General features: G+C 49.1%; 1 protein-coding gene across 1 annotated transcript; it reads left to right on the top strand.

Annotated features, from left to right (window-relative positions):
- The first annotated feature begins 3,708 nt into the window (after positions 1-3,708).
- On the top strand, positions 3,709-23,636 carry PGGHG (protein-glucosylgalactosylhydroxylysine glucosidase). The gene is made up of 13 exons (XM_024208299.1): positions 3,709-3,961; positions 6,239-6,449; positions 8,293-8,728; positions 9,636-9,755; positions 9,893-10,024; positions 11,893-12,004; positions 13,982-14,054; positions 14,338-14,474; positions 15,925-16,058; positions 16,178-16,273; positions 17,072-17,169; positions 21,164-21,378; positions 22,160-23,636. The coding sequence occupies exons 1-13, from the start codon at positions 3,709-3,711 to the stop codon at positions 22,222-22,224; spliced, it is 2,082 nt and encodes a 693-aa protein (XP_024064067.1). The 3' UTR covers positions 22,225-23,636.
- Positions 23,637-23,813: the final 177 nt, after the last annotated feature.

Here is a 23,813-nt window from a genome sequence, read left to right on the forward strand (position 1 = left end):
ATGAACCCTCACCCCAGCTCCCCTGAACTGCCCCAGACCAGCTCCCCTCAGCTTCAGCCCGCCTGAGCCCTCACACCAGCTCCCCTCAACCCCATGTCCCAGCTCCCCTGAATTGCCCTGGACCATCTCCCCTCAGCTTCAGCCCCCAAACCTCTGCCCCAGCTCCCCTCAATCCCGTGTCCCAGCTCCGCTCAACCACATGTCCCAGCTCCTCTGTGCTCTGCTGTCTTGAGGCTCTGTCCCTGGTGGGCTCCTGCTTTGGAGCAGCCAGCCTGGCTCTCTGCCCTCTTGGATTCTGTGCTCACACTGGGGAGGAAGCAGCCATCACGGGCGGGGCAGGGAGAGGCAGCCTGCCAGGCGCTGCCGGCGGGAAGTCAGGAGACCTGGGATTTGCTCTCCAAACCCTTCTCAGGGCTGGAAACTTACCCGGGGAGGCTGTGAGGTGTGAGAGGGTAGACAGCACCTCTAGCACCTCCTCCTGGCAACCGAGCTATATGGGGGGCATCGCCCCAGAAGAGGACTCTGTGTGTGGCAGCAGGAGAAGAGTACAGTGGGCCTACTCCCCCCACCCAAGCACACCCCTGCGTCCCTAGGAAAGGGGGAGGTCCCCACTGCTCCTGGAGAGAGATGGGGGGGGGGGCCATGTCACGGCCTGATCCTCTTTAGGAGAGGAAATGGGCCTCCCTTCCACTGCTACTCCAAATGAGGAGTGGGGCCACAGCTCAGGAGTGGACCCAGGAGGCCTGTGTTGTGGTGGGCCTATGGCTCCCGAGTGCCTTAATCTGGCTCTTTACTAAGTAAAATCACCAAAATATGCTGCCAGCCTGTATTCTCAGCCCTCTGGGCCTCAGACGGCTCACAAGGCCTTGGATATTTTGCAGCAGATCAGCCCACCCCCCCTATGCTTTGGAGCTTGAGCCGCAGCTTCAAAGCTGTGTCTATACAGCTATTTCTAGAGCGCAAGTGGGAGCCCTGCTAGCCTGTCTGTTGATCTGGACTGAGAGACTTGCTCCAAAATGCTGTGTAAACATACTCACCTCAAACTTTGGTTGACCTAACTACAGCACTAAAGACTGTGGGTACGTCTACACTTACCGGAGGGTCCGGCGGCAGGCAATCGATGTTCTGGGATCGATTTATCGCGTCTAGTGAAGACGCGATAAAATCGATCCCTGATCGCTCTGCCGTCGACTCCGGAAATCCACCGCGGCAAGAGGCGGCAGCGGAGTCGACGGCGGCGCGGCAGCAGTCGACTTGCCGCCGTCCTCACAGCCAGGTAAGTCGACCTAAAATACGCCACTTCAGCTACGCTATTCACGTAGCTGAAGTTGCGTATCTTAGGTCGACCCCCCGCTGTAGTGTAGACCTAGCCTGTGAAAAAAACTGCACCCTGAGCACTGTAGTTAGGTTGACCTAACTCCTCCTTGCCCCCTTTCCCAGTGTAGATGCAGCTAGCGCAAGTGAACGATTCTTCCATTGACCTGCTAAGTACCCCGGGAGAGGTGGGTTCCCTACATCAATGGAAAAACCCATTCTGCCGATGTAGGAAGCATTTATGCTATGGCAGCACAACTGCAGTACTGTATCTGTGTCCTGTAGTGGCCGCAGTGTAGACATGCTCTCCCCTCCTTTATATGGCAAACGGGGACAGCATTTTGAACCCATTCCCTGTCACTTGCCTTCATTCACCATTAAAAGTGATATATTTCCACCTTCCCCCCTTTCCACCCCTCACCTCCCATGGGATTGTAGCGGGAAAGCGGGGAGGAACAAACAGCCAGTCCCTAGACAAAGATCATGCTTGGTAATAATCCCAATCCTCACGGAATCTCTTGTGCAATCTGCAGCTGAAAGCTACTCGGCTCGGGGCTTCCCTCCCTCTGCTTGTCCTACAGGAGCTTGAGTCTGGGACAGCCCCTGCAGCAATCTGATCTCTAGACTGCCAGTCCTTATGGATAAGGCCTCAGCACTTCACGCCCCTTGTATACATTAAGCAGTGAGCTCAGTTACACGGAGAGGAGTGTGTCAGGAGATCCCCCTAGAGCAGTACCTGTCTCAATGTTTTTCTTTCAAAAAAAGTTATTTCCTTCCTCTCCTCTCCGCTCAGTGACTTCCTTCTACCCTCCCTCGCCCCTCCTACAGGAGATCCTGCAGCTGCAGCAGCAGCCTCAAGCTGCCAGAGTCCAGCCGAGCCCTGAAGGAGAAGGCAAGATACAATATCTAACTTTTCAACTTCTCCCTGAAACCTTGTGGGTTTTGTTTTCTGCCTGGCTGATTCCTGGGGGCCGCCAGGCACAAGCACAGAGAGAGGCATTTACAGGCAGGAAACTGCCATGAGAGTTTGACAGGAGAGCTGCCAGCCATGAGCAGAGGGAGGGATTTCCAGTACTGCCATCCTTGCACTGGGAGAGAGAGATAAATAGCAGGGGAGCTGCCACCAGGCTGCGTTCTCATTACTTAAGGTCCCAAACAGCCAGCAACTTATGAATCCTGGCCTGCCAAGTTCTTGCATGCCTAGCCCTTACAGGGAGAAAAACTACCCGAGCTTGCCTTGATCTTACTCCTCTGTGAACTTCAAAGGGAGTTGGACCAGATCCCTAAGTTCAAAGTCTCCCATGGGATTGTGTCTCTCTCCCAAAACAAATAGTGCAGTGACTATCTAGAAGAGAAGGGAGACATCCATTGCAGTAAGATGCAGGTGGGGAGGGAGAAGGAATCAGCCACTTGAATTTTCCTACGACATTCTGACAGAAGCATTTTCATTTGAAATAGAATGTTGTGCCTGATTCTCGACTGGTGCCTTGTAATCATTTACTTAGTTCAAAGTGGGTCTAAAACTCTTCTGTTCGTCGATTCATAGATTCCAAGGCCAGAAGGGACCATTGTGATCATCTAATCTGACTTCCTGTATGACACAGGAATTCCCCCAAATTAATTCCTGTTTGAGCTAGAGCGTGACTTGGTAGCATTTTGCACCCACTTTCCACAGGTAAGAATGATTGCCTGGGGTGCATTACAGAACCGGGCACTGGCATGCTTTCCATCACCAGGTGAGAGGATTGTCACGTGAGTTGCAGCTAGTATTTTTCCTTGACAGGTGGAATTTTTGAATTGTTTTTAAGATGCAATGAGTGCAGACTCCCTCCTGGTTCCTCCTCATCCTTGGGCCAGTCTTTCCTTTCCAGGGAGAGAATGCAGATTGCCCCTGCAGCCCTGTGCTTCCAGTTCTGGGCCCCACACAGGCCCACCAGTTCACCTGAGTCCTAACCTGCAACAGCGGCTGCTATTCCAGTGGTAGATTCACCACAATTCTACCAATGCACCTTAACCCTGACTTGCAATATGGCTATTCCAGTCCTCAGGTCTAGAGGCCATGGAGGCCTGAGAAATTGAAAATAACCATGTTCCACGCACCATTCTCACTGTCAGAAATGCCCTGCCACCAGCTACAAATCATGGCAACTTCCTAATACCCTTTCATCGATCTGCCACCAAACAAATGGGGTATTTCCTCATCCCACAAGCAATGCAGGACCAACTCCATCAAGCGTCCTGAATGCACTCTGCAATCTCAGCCAGGCACCATGATAATGTTGCAGTAAGATTGTGGGGGTGCAGGGTTGTCTTTGACAAAAATTCACTGTATGGTGTTGTTTTATTTAATCCTCGTCTCCGATTCTGTTTGTTCCCTGTTTACAGGAAGTAGCAATGGCAGATGGTGGGACAGATCCTGCTGTGTTCACCTCCAGCACTCTGCCCTCAGATCCCCGCCTCCTTGCGACAGTGACCAATGCCTACCTGGGCACCCGAGTTTATAGGGACATCCTCCATGTAAACGGGGTGTATAATGGGGCAGTGGGGGACACTCACCGTGCCGATGTCCCCAGCCCTGTCAACGTCAGAATCAACGTGCCTGGTGAGGATGGACTGACAGAGACCTTCACTTTGAACACCAGGACAGGTAAACAGACAGAGCCTCAGCTCCCAAGTAGCAACTACGTTCTTGTGCTTTAATGTTTTGTTTGCCTGATTTTCTTTTCTCCTCATTGTCAGTGACTCCCTCTTAGAAGCCTAGAAGTTAAATCTCTAAATCTCCCTACCAATGTTTTAATTTTCTATGTGATCGGATCGACACAGTCTCTCTCCTCCATTCTTGGCCCCATGTTTCTAATAGAGCCAGAAACGAGCAGGGCTTTGTGTTTCCTTCTTGCTGTGTGCATGGCATCATGGACAGTGGTCAGACAAAAGCATGCATAAGTCTGTGCTATGTTCATAGCATACACACAGTGAAGACAGATAAAGGATAAAATATTCTTGTTGGAAGGGTTGCAATGTAACTACTTTATTTCTTAGAATTCAAAACAATCATACGCAAAAAAAACAAAACAGAGAGAGACAAAGCAGGCTGCTCCCTAAAAAAGAGAGGCACAACTCATCCCACCTTACTCTAGGCTGGCTGTCTGCAGAACTGAGTCTGATGATGGCATGTTTCCCTACAGAGCCCACTAGCCTGCAAGCAGGACCAGGAAACCCCTTAGAAATGTAAAGTGATAGCTTACACTTTAAACACAGTTTTCAGTACCCCACAGTCTGGGAACAGTGAATGGCTTCTGCAGCGCTAGCAAGGAGCGCTCACATGCACATTTTAGGGGTGAATTTCACAGAATAGTGGCTAAATGTCTTTAAAAATAAACACACACATAGAAAGCTGTAAGGCCTGATTATACTGGACTCTGATAACAGAGGACTTTTTCCACCTTCACATTACACTTTTAAGGTTGGTCAATTTCCCTTTAGCTGAGAATAAGACACTAGTGTTTATGCCATGTCTATGCACCTGCTGGAACCATGCTAGTAAATGATGTTTAACCATGACATTCGGTAAAACAGTTTATAACTGGGCTTGGAAGGATTCGATTTTTATTGATAAATGTTGATTTCACAGACAAACCGATGAAAAAATATTTCCATTGGTAATAATTGAAATTTACAGATAGGCAAAGTAGGAAAAATGCTTCTTGAGAATTTATCAGAGTTTGATTTAAGGCTATTTACTTTGTATATTTTGACGTGATGCTATGAAGCTTTAACTTTTTGAATCTCAGTGTCTCCTGTCATTAAATAATTGTCTAACCCTCCCATTTAAATAGATTTTAAAAATGCTTAAGAATAAACATTGATATTACTAGTTGAAATTATTTCTAAAAAAAAATTGAATTCTGACAAGCCTATTTATAACATAATTCCTTCCATGGCTGCTCTGTCCTGGTAAACTATATTAGCAGGTACTTACAGGCAAGAACCATGTTTAAACATTTTTGGATAAAATGGTTCCAGTACTAGTGTAGACAGTGGATCAGCCAGAAATAAGATTCTGGATCACAACATAAGGAATGGATCCAGTTTAGGCTCCCTCTTCGCAGTTTGGACCTAATCTCGCTTACTCTATCTCACTCTAAAAAACTGGCACTTGAGAAAGTTTTTGAATTTGGTCCAGATCTTGAAATCCAAAGTTTGGGAGAGTATCAGAGGGGTAGCCGTGTTAGTCTGAATCTCTAAAAAGCAACAGAGGGTCCTGTGGCACCTTTAAGACTAACAGAAGTATTGGGAGCATAAGCTCAGATGCAAGAAGTGAGGTTCTTACCCATGAAAGCTTATGCTCCCAATACTTCTGTTAGTCTTAAAGGTGCCACAGGACCCTCTGTTGCTTTTTAAAGTTTGGGAGAGTTCAGATCCAGTGTTTTGAGTACTTAGGTAGGTCTGTTTTAGAGACACTGGGCTGATTCTGCTCTCAGTTACAACAACATAAAGCTGGTGGGAGCGAGTGGAGAATCAGGCTTGTGAGATTTGGATCCAGAGTTCAGTTTTGAGGGTTGGTCCTGGCTCATTTCTTGCTTTGATAATAAATCACTGCTGGGTTTAAACTTACTGGGGAGGTTCATATTTCCTGTAGGCTCTATGGCCCAGATTCTCAATGATATTTAGCGGTCTAACTCCCATTGAAATCAATGGAAGTTAGGTGCCTAAATACCTTTGAGACTCTGGGCCCATGTGCACTTTATGTACCTGTTACAGTGGTACCTCCGACTGTCCTTTCTCCCTGCTCCGAACAGGACTCCATACAGGACAGGTCTGCACCCACCCAGATCCAATAGTAGGATCAGGCCCTAGATTTAGAGAACAGGCAGAAACATCTGAGAGCGGAAGCTCCAAATGATAACTCTGTTTGTGTCTGCAGGGACTTTCAGCCACTTGCTTCAGTCGCCAGGTTACACCGCCACCCACAGGATCTACGCCCACCACTCCCTCGTACACCTGCTGGCCTTCAGCATCACCATCAAGCGATCGACTACCAAAGGCCCGCCAGTGACTGTGCAGCTCCAGATGCAATTCACGCCACAGAGCCGAGATCTGGACTTGCACAAGGGGCAGGACTTCCAGGGAGCTCAGTGAGTGTGGTCATGGTAGGGTGTACCCAGCAGGGATGTGGCCTGAGGAACAAAAGGACTCGCCCTCTTTCCAACTTTCAAATGGGTGACAAAAACAGAGCTAGGACAATGGCTCGGGTTCTGAGAGGCATCTAGGCTGGAATGACTCTGAGCAACTTTACCCATGCTCCAGAGGGGCTGGGCCTGAGAGTCAGGCTCTTGGGAGCTGCCTCAGGCACTCGGTACTTTTGGTGGTGCCATGGCAACGGATGCCACGTGTCACAGCTACAGACATATCAACCACAACAGCCACTAACTAGAATGGAGGGAGAAGGGAGAGTCTGGAAAGCTGAGAGTTCTAGAGTCCAGCTCGACCTAAGTCGAAATTTCTTCAGTTTCCTGTTTGATGTTTATTTGATGTTCGGGGGCGGGAGGGTGTTAATTCAATTGACGGAGACAGCCCCACCCCCACCCCATCGGGTGGTGCCAGCCAGGAGGTAAACTTCAAGCTGTTCAGTGTCCCATTGCAGGTGGGTGCTGCCCAGAGGAGGGGCATCTTGCCATCTGCATTTTGCCATATTTTCCCACCGGGGCGTGGAGAAGAAGACAATCTGAAGGGGGAAGAGAGCACAAGGTTTTTAGGCTTGAAATGAATGAAAGTTGGGAGCCTAAATACCTTAGAGCAGTGGTTCCCAAACTTTAACAACCTGTGAACCCCTTTCACTAAAATGTCAAGTCTCGCAACCCCCCTCCTAAAAATGAATATTTCCAGGGATTTTCTCCTTTACCTGAGTATAAATTATAAAAGCAGCGATCTTGGAAATATAATTTTTTTATGACAAGCTTATTACACACTATTATTAATTATTTATTATTACGGTATTTTTATTACATTATGAAAACAGCAACACCCTTCCAATATCTCACTTTTGTAGCTTGTATCACTTTGAATAAGCCTGTTATAAGACAAGGCTCCTATGTTTCATCAAGGAGTATCAGATGTGAAACAGCATGAAGGTATTTAAGAAGCCAACTCAAAGAGTTCGTCCTACACAAGCATTCAGGTCTTGAGCAGTCCAGGCAAACAACACATGGTACAACAAAGCTTAAACTTGTTCTTCATAATAATTTTAAAAACAAAACTAGCTACCTATTTAATTTTAAAAACAGCAAAAAATATCCACCTCCCTTTCCATTTCTTATAAGGAGTCTTGAAGTTTAAATCTCAGTGTGATAGACATGCTTGCTTTGATCTGCTTAGTTCTTGGAAGTCCAAGGGCTCTGGGCTGCTGGCCCCATGCTATCCAGAGTCCCTAGGGACAGCTCTGTCCGCCACTAGGGAATTTTTTCCTAAGAACCCCCTGTAACATTTTGCGAACCCCCAGGGGTTCAAAACCCCAGTTTGGGAACCATTGCCTTAGAGGATCTGGGCCAACGAGACAATCCAGGGGAGGAAAGAGGGGGTGTAAATGGGAACCCTGGACTCTCCCCTATTCTGGGTCATCTGTCTATTTCCCCTCCATGTCTATTGGGCTCTCTTCTCACCACCCCTACGCTGTGCTCCACAGCTCTTGCTAATAACAGTGGAATGAGAGTCATGATACATTTCAGACTCGGAAGCTCTCTCTGGTGGTGAGAGTCCCACTTAGCTAAATGGGCCGGGGGGGAAGGAAGGCCCGTTCCACACAACAGTATGGGCCTGATCCTCAGCTACTATGAATTGACATAACTATTTTGGAGTAAACAGAACTACACTGATTTATACCAGCGGAGGATCTGGCCCCTTGAGTCATGCACTTTGTGACCCCTCTCTGGCTGCTGAGGCGAAGCTGCAATTTCCCATGCTATTTGCTGTATCTTGCAGATATATCTATGGGAAAACTTTGATCCCCGAGGTGGAGGGGGCTCCCCAGCCCACGGTGCACATGATCTGGACTCCGGTGCCACAGGCTGTGACCCTGCCAGGGGAGGAGCAGGAGAGAACCTGGGAGTTCCTGACCGCCGTGGCAGAGAGTGAAGAGGAAGTGAAGAGATGCTTTAGCGAAGGAACGTCCCTGATTGCTGCTGGCTCCCTATACTCCTCTCACACCCAGGCCTGGGCAGCACTCTGGAAAGGATGCCGGGTCGATGTAGATGGGCCTCTCCCTTTGAGGCAGGCCCTGTATGGATGTCTCTATTACCTACTGAGTGCAATTCCTCCCCTGGATTCTCCTGACTTCCTCTTCCATGGAATCAGCCCCGGCGGGTTATCCAATGGCACACAGGGAGAAGACTACTGGGGGCACGTCTTCTGGGACCAGGTGGGCTACAGAGGATTGCAGCCCATAATTCCATTCTGGGGATCAGACATGCTACAGCACTCCAGCCTGGGACTGGGAAATGCGGAACTGGGTGGGAGGTGTGGCAACAGTCTACGTCTTGGGAGGCTGATAGGGCAAATCTTGGACACCGTGCCCTGGGGTGTGTATCCTACAGCACTCGGAGGCTGGGAAGACAACTAATGGCAAGAGTGTGGTGGGATGTAGAACCTGCTGAACCCAGACCCTGTCCCTATGCCAGATTCATAACCCATTCTTGGCAGGGTTGACTAAGTATGTTTAGTGTGGTGACCACAGTCAGCTCAGAGTGTTTTCCCCCTGCCAGAGGCTTATATCAGCACACGGTTTTCTTCCTATAATTGGCTCACTGCATGGACTATTTTGTAGCGTGGGCAGCAGTTACACCAGGTCTCTGGAACTGGTTTGGGTGGCCCTTCTTCCTAGCAATCTGTGGGGTGGAACAACCTTACCCCAAGTGCTGCTGCGTAGGAACATCCTCCAGGCTCTCTGCCCCCCACTGGGGCACTATGGGAGAACTGCTTGGATTCCCCCAGAATGCTCTGATACAAACAGGGCTCGGGAGCGTGGCAGGTATGGAGACACCAACATGGGTGTGAGGGCAGAAATACTCCTGTGTGGGCACAGCTCAACCACGTTACTTTTAATGAGCTAAGGTGACAGTGCAACTAGCCAGTTACATGCACAGTTAACAGTGGTTGTGTTGGCAGGGCCTCAGCGGCTCCGGGAGTACGGATCCCACAGTATTCAGAGGCTGGGAGGGCAAGCCCTGGCCCTGGTGTTCTCTCTGGGTCCTGGCACACTCATTGTCCTAACCTCCCCTAGTTTCACTAAGTGTCTGACCTTATATAGACTCATTTTCTGTTTCCAGGACACGTGGGTATACCCAAACATCCTGTTATTTTACCCTGAAGCAGCCCGAGCCATCCTGAAGTACCGTATTCGAGCACTCAGTGGAGCCCTGAAGAACGCCCAGGAGCAGGGATACAAGGTAGGAACAGACTTGTCAGAAAACAAACAGAGACGACAGCCACCAAAGGAAATAAACCTCTTGATGCTTAGCTTGCTCTGATCTGTTCAGTTCAGAGGGTCATGCTCAGCCTCTCCGGGGGGTATTTTTTCCGGCAGGGTGCTAAGTTCCCTTGGGAGAGCGCAGCCACGGGCCAGGAAGTCTGCCCTGAAGAGATTTATGGAGCTCAAGAAGTTCACATCAATGGGGATGTTTTGCTGGCATTTGAGCAGTATTATCACGCCACACAGGTAACCGAGATGCGCGCAGTGTGGTGCAGGTATGATGATGGTGCCAGAAACAGGGCAGGCCCAGTGGCCAAATCTACCAGTCTACTGGGCAATTCCTTGGATGGGGTCCTTGGTCACTTTGCTCCTCCCCTCCCAGAGCAGATCGTCTCTGCTGTCCTTTCCCCCATTCACAACGGCCAGTAACACTTCCTGACTAGGCTCTCCACAATCTACAGTGGCCCTTCTTCAACGCCTGCTCCTCAGATATAGTTCCTTATTTCACTCTTCAGCATCTTGCTTTCCAACCCTGGACTAGTCTCTCTTTACCCCTTCCCCTAACTACTGCTGGTACAACCAGTTACCAGAGTCCCCTGGGCCCCCTAACAGCCCTGCTGCTCTCCTCGTGCCCTGAGTATTACATTTATCTTTCTCGTGTCTCCCTTGCCCTGAGTCTAAACGCTCTCTGAGTAGGAGCTAAAGAACCCCAACTAAAGAGAAGCATTAAATAGCCCCCATTGATTTTTGCAGCTGTCAGTTTTCTCTGTCATCCAGTTAGAAACCTGTCTTCTCAAAAGTGGGTGGGGCTGACATGAAGCCTTTTAAGGGTATGTCAACACTGCATTGTAAGCCCAGGGTTAGAACTTAGGCTCAAGCCTAACCCTTCCATTTACACACAAATCGTGCTAATCCAGGGCTCAGACCCAGCGTCCCAGGACCCCACCGGCGTGGAGGGTCCAAGCCTGAGCCAAGCTAGGACCCAGGGTTCAAGCCCTATTACTTTGCAGTGTAGACACAGACCTGTTAGACTTATGCTTTGCAAGACCGCCAAAAGTATACCACAATCCCATGGGATGACTTTCTTTTTCTTCTGGATAATCAGATGGACAGTCAAGTTTTCCCACACAGCACCACAAATAAAGGGCTAGAGCAGCCACACTATGGGAGGGCACTAGGACATTTGGGATATGGGTGATTGGATTTGGGGCCACATAAAGCAGTGTAGACGCTGGAGGCCCAGGTTGGGACCCAGGGTTCAACAATTTCTACCTTGGTATTACAAATGAGTGTAGATGCTCAAACCCCTAGGTTAACAAACCCAGGGTCTGCTAACCTGAGTTGTATTAACCCTGGGCTTACACTGCAGTGTAGACATACCTGAAATGTCTCTTAGGCCTGAAAATTACTGGCAGGTACAAAGTCCAGTCCACAGAGCTGTTTGCTTGCCTGCTCAGGGAACTGAATTTCCCCCCAATTCCTCTGGGAAAAGCCTGTCACACAATGTGTGCAGAACAGGACAGAGGTTCATTTTCTCCTAGAGTCTCCTCTACCCATCAAGCACAGGGAGAGGGTGGTGCTCCCCTCCATTGTGTGGAATTGCTTAGAGTGGGTGGTATGAGATTTCCTCACTAAGGAGATTACACACACTTCAAATGAGTCAATGGGCCAAATTCAGCCTGGTGCAACTCCTGCTGAAATCCATGGAATTGCATCCACTTATGCTAGTGCTGAATTTGGCCTTATTTCTTTACTGTGGAGGTAGTGTCTAGGGTGGAGGGTATATTGCACGCTACTGCTGATACTTCAGGGATATCCAAGCCTGTAAACAAACTCCACTGGGAATAGCACCCCCAAAGAGCAGTGCAGTATCAGTCAAGTGATGAATTGGACAAAGGGAATGTGCTTGTGCTGACGCTGGAAAAAGGCAAGGGAAGCAGCTGCTGTGATTTCAGCCAACAGGGTCAATGTCCATCTTCTTTCCAGCTCCCCATCTCTCTGGGTCTGGGTACCGCTGTCTCTCTTCCTCGTGGCTCCCTCTGGGTCTGGGTACCAGTGTCTCTGTTCCTCGTAGCTCCCCATAGCTCTCTCTCTCTGGGTTTGGCTCCCTCCAGGACCAGAAGCTGTTCAGGGAGGAAGGAGCCTGGGACGTGGTCAGTATGGTGGCTCAGTACTGGTGCAGCAGGGTGGTGTGGAGTCAGGAGGAGCAGTGCTACCACATCAAAGGTAATTCCCCTGCCTGGGAGCTGGTTTCTGGGAGAGGACTTGGCAGGTGAAAGCCCACAGCTTCTCCAGCTTGGCCTGCCTCACTCTGGCATATGGTAACAGCTGTTCTCTGCATGGGATGCACTGGCTCTCAGGTCCCCTGCATTCCTGAGCAGCTACTATGGGCTTAACACCCAGCTCCCACTCAGACCCAGCATAGCTTTACTGTGTGCTCAAAGAGTGGCTGGAGCAGCTCCCTTGCACCTTCCAGGCTCACCCAGTCTCCCACTCTCTCGGGCCCTGCATTGCACCCTTCCAGACAGGATGGCCATAGGCGCGGAGCTCCCCGTATCTGCCATTGTCGCTGCATCAGAAACAGATCTCATTTCAGTTCTGATAAGGATGTGCCTTGTGCTACGCGGGAAATGGAGATGTGGCCCTCATCAGAGTAGAAATAGGAGCAAGGAGAGGATGGTGGCACAGCCCAGTGGGCTAGCGCACAGGCCTTTAGCCTCTGCAGACCTGCGTTCAAATACTGCAGTGAGTTGCATGCGAAAAGGTGTTTTTGTCTCATCCTACAGCCCACAGGCGAATTAGTCAGCATCACCTACCCAACACGTACTTTGGCATGTCTGGGGGAGGTGGAAGTCTAGCATAGCATCGCCTCTTCCCATGAGCCAGAAGAGATACGGAGCCTTCTTCCTTCCTGCCAGCTCCAGGGACAATGAGATGGACAAAGCATATTACGCCTGCCATGGTTTACCCTTCCCCCTTGCTGAGTGAGGGGCAGCAGGCCAGAGGGGAAAAGGTGCGTCACAGCTGCCCCTTCACTCTGTGCTGGGAGTTGGGCCATTTGTCTGGGCTCACCGGAGAAGAAAGACCCAAAGGAGAGCTCAGTGTGCCTCAAAACCTTGTCTATCTCCCCAACAGAGGACGGCCCAATAAAAGACATTCCCTCCCACACCTTGTCTCTCTCAGGAGAAGGAAGAGTAAGAAAGCAGGAGGTGCTGCAGATCAGGACCGGGGTGCCTGGGCAGAGCTGTGTGGGGCCTGGGATGGAATAATGGGGGCTGTTGTGTGTCAGGATGGACGTGCATGAGCAGAGCTGTGGTTGCAGAATATTGGAAAATCCTTGTACTACCTACAACTGGCTCTTTCTTCCTGAGATCCCATTCACTGTGCACCAGTGTTTTAAAGAAAAGGTTATTGTTAATCTAAGGAATCCCCCCGCTACTGGGAAATTAACGCCTCTCTATCCCCAGGGATAATCTTCTCCACTCCCATATAGTAAATGATTGAACACAGTGCTAGGGGAAGGTACCAGATTCACCACTGTGGAGTTAGGAGCTCTAACTATTAATTCAAAGAACAGGTACCACGCATGCCGCTCCATCCACATCACCCTGCCAATGGGCCTCAACCCTGAGGCTAAGGAAACATCACTATGGCTCAGAAGGTAGTCCAGAGTCTGTAACCTCTCTAGTAAGGCTGCCAACACAGGTGCCAGTGATGTATACTTCTCCACTGGGAGCTGCACTGAGATCCCTGCTTGCTTCCCAAAGGCCACCCACTAACACTAAGGCTAGGTCTACAATACCCGCCTGAATCGGCGGGTAGAAATCGATCTCTCGGGGATCGAATTATCGCGTCTCGTCGGGACGCGACAGTCGATCCCCGAATCGACGCTCTTACTCCACCAGCGGAGGTGGGAGTAAGCGCCGTCGACGGGGAGCCGCGGAGGTCGATTTTGCCGCCGTCCTCACAGCGGGGTAAGTCGGCTCCGATACGTCGAATTCAGCTACGCTATTCGCGTAGCTGAATTTGCGTATCTTAAATCGACCCCCCCCCCCTGTAGTGAAGACCTGCCCTTAGCTATAATGCAAACCAGCGACCTCAAGGGGAAAGGTTCCATAGCCTCTCACCAATCCCCGGAGCAAGGGGTTTAAAACAAAAGGACAGGCAGTGCCCTGGTGTGACGTCTTCTCCCTCTTCCTCCAGGTGTCATGCCCCCAGATGAGTATCACTACAGTGTCGATAACTCTGTTTATACCAACGCCGTGGCCCAGAGGAGGTAACGCGTATGATTTCTAGAAACACTGAACCATTCTTCCAGACTCTGATCAGTCTTCCCTGCTGCTTAGCAAGCTGGCGGGTTTCAGAAGAAAGCCCAGGCTCCAGGAGGCATCAGCGGCTCTCCGAAGCTCATGCTTTGGGCCATGGTCTTTCAGTCTTGCTATTTCCCTTGTGGGCGGCTGGCTGGGTTAGCGCCTTTGCTTCCAATTCTTCTTATATTTTGCTCTGTAAAGCATTTCAGACACCATATAAACAGTCTCTCCTCACTCCCCTATCCACAGCTTGAACTTTGCAGCCGACGTGGCCCGTGATTTCCAGATCCCTGTCCCTGAGGAGTGGCAGGAGGTTGCCAAGAAAGTCAAAGTGCCGTTTGATGCAGCCAGGAACTACCATCCAGAGTACGATGGGTACAGCCCAGGTGAGTCGGAGGAACAGGAAGGGGAGGGCTGCATCTCAGCCTCGATTTGTCCTTTGAGGATGCTTTACAGCACAATAGTAACCTCGGATCCTGACTAAGTAAGGCTTAGGGCAAGCACTGCGTTGCTGGCCTGGTACTTTCTCTATTGAAGAAGGGTTGATGCTGATGCGGTGTGAGTGCTGGTGGGTCACCTAACCCAGGTTCTTATTGTAGAAGGTGTGGCTACTGAGCTGTTCTCTGCACTGGATGGGATGTTTCTCATCTCTGGGTTGTTATTAGGCTTGGAAGGATTCGATTTTTATTGGTAAATGTCAATTTCACTGTCCATACACAAAGTGATGAAAAAATATTTCCAGTGATAATAATTGAATTTTACCAATTGGCAAACTAAGAAAAATGCTGCTTGGGAACGTCTTAGAATTTGATTTACGGCGATTTCCTTTGTGTATTTTGACACGTGATGTTGACAGTTTTTGTTTTAATCGTTATAATGCTTTAACTCTGAATCTCAACGTCTACTGTCATTAAATAATTATTGTCTGACTCCCTCCCATAATTTCCCACAACAGTGAACATTTAACTGAATACAAATCTAATAACATGTTTAAAAATAAACATCAATATTATCTATCAAAACTATAAAAAATAAAAATCGACTTTTGCCACACCTAGTTATTATTAAAGAAGTTGGCCTCTGTCAAGATTTTCTTTGTCAGGGATAGGTCCATAGTGCCTGGGGAATTTGCCCTTTCCCTGGTTGCGAGTGGCACGGTTACTGTTTGAATGTTTGTTTAGACATTGAAGCTACATTTGCAAGGCTGAGCTCCACGGTAATGCCTGCAGCTCCCTGGTTCTGTGCATGCAAAAAAGATAATTGCGCACTGAAACGTTAACTCAATTAAAATCTGCTTTGCCACGAGAGTGCCTGCTTGGTCCTAAATCTGGGGTCATGCGTGTGCACCTGCATTTCTGTGAGTCACTCCATTGTGCCTTGTTTTGAGAAGCTGCCTTGCCTGGTTAACACCATGTTAAAACTGGGCATTTGGGGTGATATCCTGGCCCTGCACCAGCTTCCAGAGAAGGTACCTGCTAGGACCATGTCCATGAAAAACTTTCTAAACAAACTGGAAATCGCTGTGTCTTGATCTAACTTCCAGCCAGCCAGACCTGAGCCATACCCAGCTGATCTCCTGTGTCCATGACCCACCTTCTCTAGGCTTGCTTTGCACTTCAATTATAGTTTTGCTCTGTTGAAATGGCATCACATGCTTCTCAGTATATTGCATTAAATGACTCCCTATCAAATTAGCTTAATGTACTAGTAAAACATTGATCTTTCTAGCTGCCAGCCCTGCACGCTCCCCCTGGGATCTGAGATTCAAGTTGGGCCCATCACCTGTCATTCCTAGTTCCCATATATGCCCTGCCCCTCTGTCTGTCCCTTCCCCAGGTAAGCAGGTGAAACAAGCTGATGTTGTCTTGCTCGGATACCCAATGATGTATCCCATGAGCTCTGAAGTCCGAAGGAATGACCTGGAGATGTATGAACCTGTCACTGAGCTGGATGGGCCAGCTATGACCTGGGTAAGCTGCCAAGCGGAGTGGAAGCCAAGTGGTTTCAGTGTGAAAGGGGTGAGCCTCCTGCAGGGCTCAGCTCCTCGCAGTGCACCCAGGAGGCACTTGTTTGGTTCTCTTTCCTGCAGAGCATGTTTGCGGTTGGCTGGATGGAGCTGAAGGAGATCCAGAGGGCGCAGAGTCAACTGAACAAGTGTTTCAACAACATCACCGAACCATTCAAGGTCAGGCAGGTGCAGTGGGGTTTGCCCCCTACCACTATAGATAGATGGAAGGCGAGTCTATCTGGGCAGGTCTGTAATGGCTGGTCACAAGCGGCCCGTGATGCTGACAGATGTCACTCAGACTGGCACCTACATTAACTGTATTACCAGTTATTGCAGCCTCTTCTGTGTTCTTGATTTCTGTCTTGCCTACTGCAGGGCAGTTCACTACCCCCATCTCCCTGCGCACTGATGGGCAATGGGGGAATGGCACCACCACTCTTCTCCCTCTCCTCTCACCAGGGGAAGCAGGGCTAATGTGCAGGCATCATGCTCACCCCAGATTCCTTCTCCTCGTTATGGGTGGGGGCAGTTGGACAAGCAGCACCCTGCTCTGCTCTCCCGGCCAGCTCCTCATATCAAGGGTGGGCCACGGGGCCAGGGGCATTGCAACACCACCACCCCTCAGTGCTAGGAGAGGGCCCACTCTCAGCTCCCAATTCCCCTCTTTCCAATGGTGACTAGATCTCACCCACCATGGCTCCCTTTCTCCTTCTGCTGGGCAAAGGGCTGAGGAGCAGGGAAGACCTAAATAGGGTTCCTCTTTTCCCTACGGTGGGGCAGCAGGACTATGTGGAAAGAATGCATCATACCCACCCTATCCTTCTGTGGCAGGAGTGGGGGCAGTTCTCTGGGCTCCCAGGGGACCAGACAAGTGATGCTCATAATTAACACTTTCCAACTGCATGTAATGTTATGAAGCGTAACTAATAAATCCTGACATGGCCTAAGTCATTTCTCTCTCACGCGTTGCTGTAGATCTGGGTGGAGAACTCCGACGGGTCAGGAGCTGTGAATTTCCTGACGGGCATGGGGGGATTCCTGCAGGCCATCCTTTTCGGATACACGGGGTTCAGGTGAGAGCGCTAGTGCTACCCATTGAATTTCTTGACAACCACGACAAAAGATCTCTAAGAACCTTCACGTTTACATGTAGCAAGATGACTGGTCCTATGGCAAAAGCATTCAGGATGCTGGGGCTTAAAGTCTTTCCAGTCTATGGCATCATCTCTGAATGGAGGGTACTATCCTACCCACATCCTCTGACAGCTCTCTGCAGGTAATGGACAAACAACGACGCTTACAATCCCCTAGGAGCCCAGATGATAACTAGTGAATTGCAGAGAACAGGGTGGGATTTTCAAAAGCACTGACCTAACTCTGCCCCCGTTGAGGTCAATGGTAAACCCATTATCATCAATAGGAGCAGGGTCAGGCCAACACTGAGCCCTTCTGAAAATCCCACTCAACTTCTCCAATGGAGATTGAAACCCCAATAGGATCAAAGGATTCCATAACACTCCCTAGAGGGTTCCATGCCTTAGCCTCCCAGATGTTTACCTTAAGTATCCAGACCTAGCCAAGTTAAAGTAGGGGGTATCTCCAGCTTCTTCACCAACTAAGGTGGGAGGGACAAGGCCACCAAAGGTATGGCTACACTAGAAGCACTACAGCGGCACAGTTGTAGCGCTATAGTGTAGACACTTCCTACAACAATGGAAGGGATTCTTCTGTAGTAAATCCACCTCACCGAGCGGCGGTAGCTAGGTCAATGGAAGAATTCTTCCGTTGACCTAGCAGTGTCTACACTGGAGCTTAGATCAGTTTAGCTACATCTCTCAGGGGTATCAACCTAACTTTGTAGTGTAGACCAGCCCTAAGACCTGAATCCATTAATTCTGAAATTATTAGTTCGATCTATCTTGATTAAAAAATTAGTGCAAATACCCATAACAATTTTTTTTTTAAATTTTATAATCCACTTTATATTAATAGGCCAGTTTCCAAAAATGGAAGTCAACCATCAACATTAAAATACACTTTTAAAAGCAAACAAAGTAAATATCTTTGAATGTGCCCTGTATAGCCTTACAGAATGGAACATTTTGAGTAAGCTTTTAAATCTACCTATTGATGCTTTATACTTTAGATAGCAAGAGATTGCCCCTCTTAAGTAATGTCATAAATAGACTGACTCTTGTTGTGTATTTGAAATATATGCTGAATTAGATTTTCTCAAAATTAATGGAAATCACTGGAGACACATCACAGAAATCACTTCTTGAGGTGACAAAAGGCTAAGTCAGACTTCGACATTGTAAATATTAAAGTTGGCCAGAATCTCAGGGGGACTGGTCTCCCCTCTCAATAATAATACTAGCATCCTTCCCATTTTAAAAATGGGGAAACTGAGGCTCAGAAGAGCAAGTGACTTCCTCAAAGTCACATGATAAGTCAGTTGCAGAGCTGAGAAGCTACATCTCCGGAGCCTCAATCCTGTGTTTCAGCTACAAGACCATCTTTTCTCGCCTCGGATACTACTTGAGAGTAGAGCTGGTTGAACGTTTTCCAACAGACGAGTTTTTTCCATCAGAAAATGCTGATTCGACTAAATTGATACATTCCAATACATTTGATGGAAAATGTTTCATTGAGATCAAATTATTTCATTTCAACCTTATTAAACTGCTTTGGTTTGATGTTTCTGAAACAAAATTTAGGAATTTTGGATCTGCTGTGATATTTCTAAGTTTTGACTTTTTGTTCCAATTCAGAATTTATTTATTTTTAAATTAAATTTCCCACGGAACAGGAATTCTAGTTTCCAACTAGCTCTATCTGAGACCTCGCCTCCCACTGTGGGCGGGGGGTATCAAAATAACCCGTTAGCAAACTACCATTTTACAAAGCCATTTTCTACCTTCCCTTTCTCGTCTCTGCTGGGTAGGAAGATGGTGATGAGCAGACAGAAGCGCTCTCCTCTCTAGCCAGATGCGTCTCCTAAGGTTTGGTTTCACCCAGTGGTGTACGAATGGTTGGGCTGGGATATCACCATCAAGTGATTTATTGTGACATCAGGGGAAGGAGATTGTTTCCTATTGACACACAAATATCCTGGTGAGCAGCATTCAGGGAGAGAGATTACAGGAAAGGAACATGGCTCTGCAGGGGACTCTGTTCAATCTGTTTAAGATTTGCCAGAAGCTGGTAATAATGTCTGAGCCCTTTTACTAATGCAGTTTTTTCTGGTTTATTCATAATTAACTGTGGGGAAAGTGGCTGCAGCCACAAAATTTATATCCAGATACAAGAGACCCAGAGCAGAGCAAAGCCAGCTGAATCAATATTGAATTAGAGCAAAGTAGCAATCTGGATATCACCCTAATGACCAGGCACACCAGCCTCCAGGCTTAAAAACTACATCTTCCCCACAGTGACAGAGAAACTGTAAATAACTAAAGGGCCTAAAATAGACCACGTGGTGGGAACTCACCACTGACATCAACTTCTGAGGAAGGGAAATATCCAGCTGAGACTGAGAAACTTGGGCTGGCACGGTGAGAATGGAGCCAATTCAGTGCAAGAGTTGAGAGCTCACCTGACACACATGTGGAGTCATTTCCAAGTGTTCCTGCCCTATGGGTCAAAGCCAGTTGCACCTGCAGTAAGTAAATGGTTTAAAGGGGAGCCAGTTAGCTGCATGGGAAGTTGTGGTTCTGAAAAAAAAAATTGAACCTCTGAGTTAGAAAAAACTTAACTAAAGTCTCCTCAGTGGCCCTAAAAGCAGCACCCAGAGAGCACTTTAGAGTGGTCAGATCTGATGGATTTTCAGAGCTAAGGCCACAGCATTTATACCCAAAACAGATGTGATTCTGGTCCTGGAACATATTCTTAAAGAGCTTAGTTGAGGTCAGATCGAGTTTAGAGGCATTAAGATTCATACGTAGCAAAATACTTAGTGCTAATGAGTTGCATTCATTGTTGGTGTGTGTGGTCAGTATTAGGTGTGAGAAACTCCAAAGTCTCTGGTAGACACAGGTGTGAGTTGCAGGTTTCACCATCCAAACTCCAACCTTAATCGCCACCTTTCCACTAGTCAAAGGTATTTGGACTCCATGTTCCACTTAGACATGGACTCAAGCCACAGAGTTTGAATCTGAATCCAAATCTCCCTTAGAAAGCAGACTGAGATGACTTCCACCCCTTCTCCAACTCATTTCACATGGGCCTCCAAACAGACATCATAGAATATCTGGGTTGGAAGGGACCTCAGGAGGTCATCTAGTCCAACCCCTGCTCAAAGCAGGACCAATCCCCAACTAAATCATCCCAGCCAGGGCTTTATCACATTGGCTGCTAACAACCATTTGTCACTAGGACACTAGGCCAGAGTTGAACCAGTAACCTAGGTTAAGGCTCCACATGCCATTAGCATGCTCCAGAGCCACCCAATCTTTTGTGATGTAGTTCTGAGTTAAGCTGTTGCCAGTAGCTCAGGTGACAGTGCTGGAAGAGTCAGTCATGAGCTGTGGCACATTGCATGCCACTTAGCAACTGCTAAGGAAACTAACCAGCAAAAAGCAGATTGACTAGGAATTATTTTTTGTAAAGAACTAAAGACATCGTAGCCTAAAGTCCATCTCTGCAGTGACCGTAGAGAGTAAGAGCTACATGAGACCATCACCACCAAACTCTGCCTGGAGGGAGTTATTCACAGAAAGGGAACTGATTCTCCCTCTTCTACAATCTGCTGTGGTTTTTGGATTTACACAGAGGTTCCCTTCCCTATTTGATTAGCTGGTTTACTCCAGGTGGAGGTAATAGCAGACACTTTGCACGCTCAAGCCAGCAGCTGTGCTGTATTCTAGCAAGGCTGTTCTGGGAGATGCTCAGGTTCTCACAGCTGGTATTTGCTTCAGTCCTGTTGTTGCTCCCAGCTCAAGAGGGCATGTTGGAAGACTCACTGATATTCTAAGAAAATGACAGCCCAGGAAGGAGAATACCCAGTGTCTCTTCCCCCGTGGATGGAATTCACTAACATAGCCCCTGACTCCCCTCTGCCTTTCCTAGGATCACCAAGAGCAGCCTGAACTTCGACCCCATATGCCCGGACAACATCAGCAAACTCAAAGTCACTGGAGTCTCTTATCTTGGAAGCAAGTTGAACTTCACACTCACCAAAGAGAACGTTAGGATAAAGGTGACAAAGTCCTCCCGTGACCCACAGCTGGCCCCCCTGGAGGCTGTGCTGGTAGCATCGGGGCAGCGCATTCCCTTGCCCGAAGGTACAGTGTCTCCCCACTACATCACTGCGCTGTGCATCTCTGATCTTCGCTGCTGGGAAAAGTTAGGGGGCAGCAAGGCATCTGGGTCTCCCAGTCCTACACCCTTCCCTGGAGTCACTTCTGCTGGCAGGGCCGGCCTTACAGGAGGGCAACGTGGACGACCGCCCAGAGTGCCGTGGTCAAGAGGCAAGAAGTGGGGTGGGCCTGGGGTGCGAGACCACAGAAGGGAGCTCCGGGCAATGGGGGGGGGCAGCAGGGCCCAGAGGTGATGGGGGGCTGGCAAGCCTGGGGAGTCAGTAGGGACCTGGGGGGATGGGTGTGGAATCTGGGGAGGTAGCGGGGACCAGGGGCGATGGGGGCATGGATGGGGAGACAACAGGGGCCAGGGATGCCAAAATACAAGGTTGCCAAAGGTGCTGTTTTCCCTAAGGCCGGCCCTGCCTCCTGGGAAAAGCTGTGGCTGCTATAGTGCAAGCTGGCCTATGACCTGCACTCCTAGACCATTGCTTACAGCACCACCTGCTGGCAGAGGCAGGGACTGGACTAGCTGTCAGCTCCCCACAGCCAAGGCTGTAATCTCCTGCCCTCCGCAGCCCATCCTACTGGAGTAGGCTGGGGGCATAACTATCTGACTGCATTTCCTGCTTTGAAGCTGACTCAGTAGAACACCCTGGCCCTGGATGGTACCTTAACATAGGAGACTAAAGGGAATAACTAGAGAGAGGGTGCTTAGAGCCAGGGTCCTTCTCACAACTTGTGTGTTTGTTTGTTTCCATTGCAGGGCAGAGCATCTCCTTCGACACAGCTGCTGGCTGGATCCAGAGAGCACCCACCGAGCCATTTTAAGTTGTATTTGTCAGGGCAGGTATTAAAACCACCAAAGCTATGCAAACATGGCAGGGAGCAGGCGTCCTAGAGCAGCGTGGCCTGGGAGCCCCTGCTGCATTGTGGAGCAGACTGAGGTTTGGCTGCACAGGCCCGCTCATAAGTGACGTGCTCCGGGGGGAGGCTGTTTGACTTCCCTGCTTCCTTTGTGGCCAGTGAGCGGATGCTTGGAAAATGCTAGACCGAGGTGGGGAGGAGGGGAAAGCACCATCCTCCTGCTCTTATTGCCCTTGGAAAATGGTTTTATTGACAGCTGAATTTGATTCACCTCCCAATTACCTGCCCTTATTACCTCCCTGCAGATTTGCTGACCAATATTTACCCCTTCTCTGCTGGTCTCAGCTCCTGCAACATCCCTTTGAGCACCCATTTATGGCACTTCCTTAAGCTTGCGCCTAGTACCTTTGGCAGCATGGGAGCTGGGTTTTGCCCTCCGTGCCTGGTACAATGTGTCGCACACACATGATGGAGTGACAGCAGCTGCTCCATAGTTAATATGACATGTCATTTTCCATCACATGGTGAGAGTTTCAAAGGCACAAGGGGCAGCTAGGCCACCTCCAATTCCCATTTGTGCCTTTGAAAATCTCTCCCTAAAGTCTGATTTTGGCCACCCACCTAAAACCCACCAGATGAAGGAATATTGACTCAGATGGGTAGGTTAGCTCGGGAACTGAGGAGGAATGTTTCTACCCATTCTGAACAGAATTGCGCAAGTGAGTCCTGCATTGCAACCCCCTGAAAATAGGTGTCTGCTGAAATCCAAGAATTTGTCTGGCTTTATTTATTGCTTTGTAGCAGAAAACCAACCAGAAAGAGAGAGAGAACGCATAGTCTGCTAGCTTCCCCTGGCTGAAACTTCATGCCCAGCCCCACCCTTTCGCTGCTTAGTGTCCAACTCTAAAAGTTACTGTCATTCTGAGCAGGTTCCCGAGAATGGCACGTTGGCTCTGGCAATCTCATTTGGGCTCAACTGGGGTTCCAGACCCACTGGGCCTGACTCTATTCTCCATTCCACCAGCATAAAGTGGGATTATCTCCACTGAAAGCCAGCGGGTCGCACGGGCGCAATGGACTGGGGAATCAAACCCATTACTTGGTAATCACCGGCCAGGCGCTTGGAGGGTACAGTGCACAAAATGGAGACAGTCCCTGCCCCAGGTTGGTTACGCTTTAAAAGAGACGCACGCTGGGGAACCCAGAGGAGGTATTTTATTGGCTAATGTCGTTGTTGCTCCCTTGGGGACACTGCGGAAGACTGTGTGGGTAGGAGGGTGGGTCTTTTGGAGAGGTGCGGCAAGCGGCCCGCAGGGTGGCTGTTGGAGAGGCGCGGCCAGAGTAGAGCCCCACAGAGAGGCACGGCAATCGGCAATTGGGGCGTGTAAGATGCCTCCTTACCCCCCGCCCCCTTCCACACAGGGTGGGAGGTGATCTCTGCGGACCAGATCAGCTCCTGAAGTCTTTTTCCACAGTTCACCACTAGATGTCAGGGGAGAGCTCATTCAGACTCTGCTTACATATACACTTAAAATGCTACAGGAAGACACTCA

Source organism: Terrapene carolina, unplaced genomic scaffold (assembly GCF_002925995.2).
Source record: "Terrapene carolina triunguis isolate 2854851 unplaced genomic scaffold, T_m_triunguis-2.0 Scaffold261, whole genome shotgun sequence".
Classification (NCBI taxonomy): domain Eukaryota; kingdom Metazoa; phylum Chordata; order Testudines; family Emydidae; genus Terrapene; species Terrapene triunguis.